The following is a 2,966-nucleotide window of genomic DNA, read 5'->3' on the forward strand; positions in this document are numbered from 1 at the left end:
TTTTTTTTAATGTATTTGGTTGTTGCAGGGTCTCACTATGCAGTTTAGACTCATGGTAATCCTCCTGCTTTCAGCCTCCCCAGCACTGGGATTATAGGTGTGTCCCACTGTACCCACGCTCTGGCTGGCTCAGCCCATCCAACCATGGTTCTTGTGCTTACCTTGCCTAAGAAGTTACTTTAGTCTAATGAGCTATCTTGCTGGCCCCCTTAGGCATGGTTTTAATCAATTGTGAGGTCCTTTACAATTAAGTTTTTCATGTAATCATTAAGGTTTGCCGATGGTCTTTTTCAGTAAGTGTCACAGGTTCAAAGTCATGCCCGTGACTACTCTTCGTTGCATTCGGCTGTGAGAATGAAACAGGACAAAAAGCGTGGTGTTTCAGGTAGTTCTAGGGTCACACACATGCGTGGGACACACCCTGGCAAGATGTTGTCTCAAGTAAAGTAGCATGGCAATCTGTAAGATATGTCTCAGTAATATGAAGATTAATCCGTAGCTTTCTTTTTGGTTTCATTAACTCTATACCATTGGTGTAAAACGGGAGGATTTCTCTTATATCTGGAGAAAAGACCACTGCTGGAACATGTGAATTTCTAAACCCCTCCTGTGATATGGAAGCTCCTCCTAAAATTTCAGCCCAACCCAAGGACACCTGAGCAAGTGGGATGCTTTAAACTTTTTTCTCCTCTTTTGCTTGGCTTCCAGAAAGCGGGAAGAAGAAAATAAGCGGAAAGAGGCAGAGCAGCAGAAAGGATGGTTGAGCCCAAGTTCCCATAGACCACAAGCCTTTCCCTGTCTTCTCCGTCCCCATGATGAGACCAGCAGGCAGAACAGGGACCCAAGAAGCCAGCCATCTGCAAGCCACACAGTTCAGGGTCCTGAGCCAAGCAACGACAGGTCCCCAGGCAAAGCCCCCCACCAGGAGCAGAACAGCTCCTCAGACCTGCAGGGGACAGCCTCTAGGAAACCTCACGGTAGGTGTGTGCACTTTGTTACCTGCTGTCCTCCCTGGGCTGGGTTAATTGGTGTAAGCAGGCAGTTGCATTTAAGGCAATCACTAGCACTTACCTCTACCATTTTATGATTTGTTTTCTGTTTCCTATGGTTCAGTTCTCTGTTTCTCTTTTTTTCCCTTCTTGTTGGTTATTATAAAAATTTTAAAGATTTCATCTGGACAGGTTTATTGTGTTTTGGAGTGTCTCTTTTTCTCTAGTTTCCATAGTGGTGACTCTGGAGACTGCAGTGTACACAAGTGATGCTGGCCTGTTGATACCATTAATCCACCATTTTACCACTGAGTGAAATGTGGACTGCTTCCTTCCCTTTAGGTAGCCTGACTTTCCCCACGTTTAAGTATCCTTGCTTTGGGATCAGATGTTTTCCTTATTTTTCACTCTTCCAATATAAGTATCTATCATCAAATATAAATCTATTTTATGTACTCATAAATCTACTCTTCTGTAGTTTCTTCCTCCTTCTTGATGCTTCAAGATTTCTTCTTTTACCATGTCCTATCTCACTGAAGAGCTTTTGTTATCCAGTCTTTAATGCAGGTCTGCCAGCTAGAAATTCTTTTGGATTTCCTTTTATCCAAATATGGCCTTTCCCCATTGTTGTTTTGGTGCATACTGGTTATACAGGAGAGTGGGTTTCATTTTGACATGATTGATCACGCTCCCCCACCTAAGTATTCATTTATTTCACTCCTAAATAATTATTAAACCCATCATATAATTTGGGGCTGGCAGCTCTTTTCTTTTAGCACTTGAAAGTTATTGTGCCACTTCTGACTTCTGTGGTTTTAGATGAGAAATCCAAGTCATACCAACTGGTTTTTCTTGAGACCATAACTGCGCAACATGTATTTCTCAGACTTCAAAATTCTTTTGTCATATTTAGTTTTCAGAATTTTAATATGATATATCATGGCATAGGTTTTAGGGGGTTATCCTATTTGGAGTTCATTTAGTGTGTCGGGGTTCCCAGCACCACCCCCAGGTTTGGACAGTTCCACATTATTCCTTTTCCCGTCTCTTGCTTTCATTCACCACCCCCTTCTTCTTGAACAACCATCTACCTGAGAGACATCATAGCAGCAACTGGCATGTCATGACAAGCAGCCCATATTCAGAAGACCAGAATGATAGGCACTCCAAGCATGAGGTAATTTTCTGGGAAGACTCACAGGATTCACTGTATAATTGTACTCACAGCTCTGATTTAGTATAACAAAAGCACACAAAGTAAAATCAGCAAAGGGAAAAGATTTATGGTGCAAAAGAAAACAAGTTTTTAGGAGTTCTATCCCAGTGGAGTCACATACAACACAATTCCTTCAGTAATAAATAGTATTGATCAATTAAACACCTTTTTGTCTATGAGAAAAGCTTACCCAAACCTTGGACTCCAGGATTTCTATCATGAGTCATTCACAGAGATACCCTCCGCCTAGCGTATGCCAATATTCCTGGCTCACAGAAGGAAAGCAGGTGTTCAGCATGAACCATGGTGTTTGCATAAGGCAGTTTGAACCCACTGAGCCACTCTTACAAGTTATGGAATGGTGGGAACCCACCAACATCTATTGCAAATGCTGACACAATGAAAAAGGTAAATAATGTACCACCATAACTATCAAAATAGTTTCCACCTGGTAGACTCTCAGACAGCGTCTCTGTGATCTCATGGTTCCTTAATTCACAATTTGGCCATCACATTCTGAGTCTGTGGACTTCAATTCCCTTAGCTGTGAAATGAGCGTATACTCTTTAGCCTGCCAGGCAGTTATGGATGGAAACATTGCTAATCTGGCCCAGATCTTCTTTTTTTTAATTTTATTTTTTCCCATATTTTTATTGATAAACAAATAGCAATGAGACATTTTCAAATCAAATTGGTAGGACAGTTTCAGTAATTCACACATTGCATACATTCTTCCTAGTGGTTAATTGCTGTACAAGATG

The 2,966-nt window shown here is 41.4% G+C and overlaps 1 protein-coding gene across 1 annotated transcript in view; it reads left to right on the forward strand.

The window, feature by feature from the left end:
- Positions 1-2,966, forward strand: part of Invs (inversin) — a 192,682-nt gene that overhangs the window by 179,555 nt on the left and 10,161 nt on the right. The window contains exons 16-17 of the mRNA XM_023705477.1: positions 273-348; positions 709-977. Coding sequence (XP_023561245.1) covers positions 273-348; positions 709-977 — 345 coding nt within the window. The remainder of the gene's footprint in view (positions 1-272; positions 349-708; positions 978-2,966) is intronic.

The sequence above is a fragment of the Octodon degus genome, unplaced genomic scaffold, assembly GCF_000260255.1.
Source record: "Octodon degus isolate 3935 unplaced genomic scaffold, OctDeg1.0 scaffold00221, whole genome shotgun sequence".
In the NCBI taxonomy this organism is placed as follows: Eukaryota; Metazoa; Chordata; class Mammalia; order Rodentia; family Octodontidae; genus Octodon; species Octodon degus.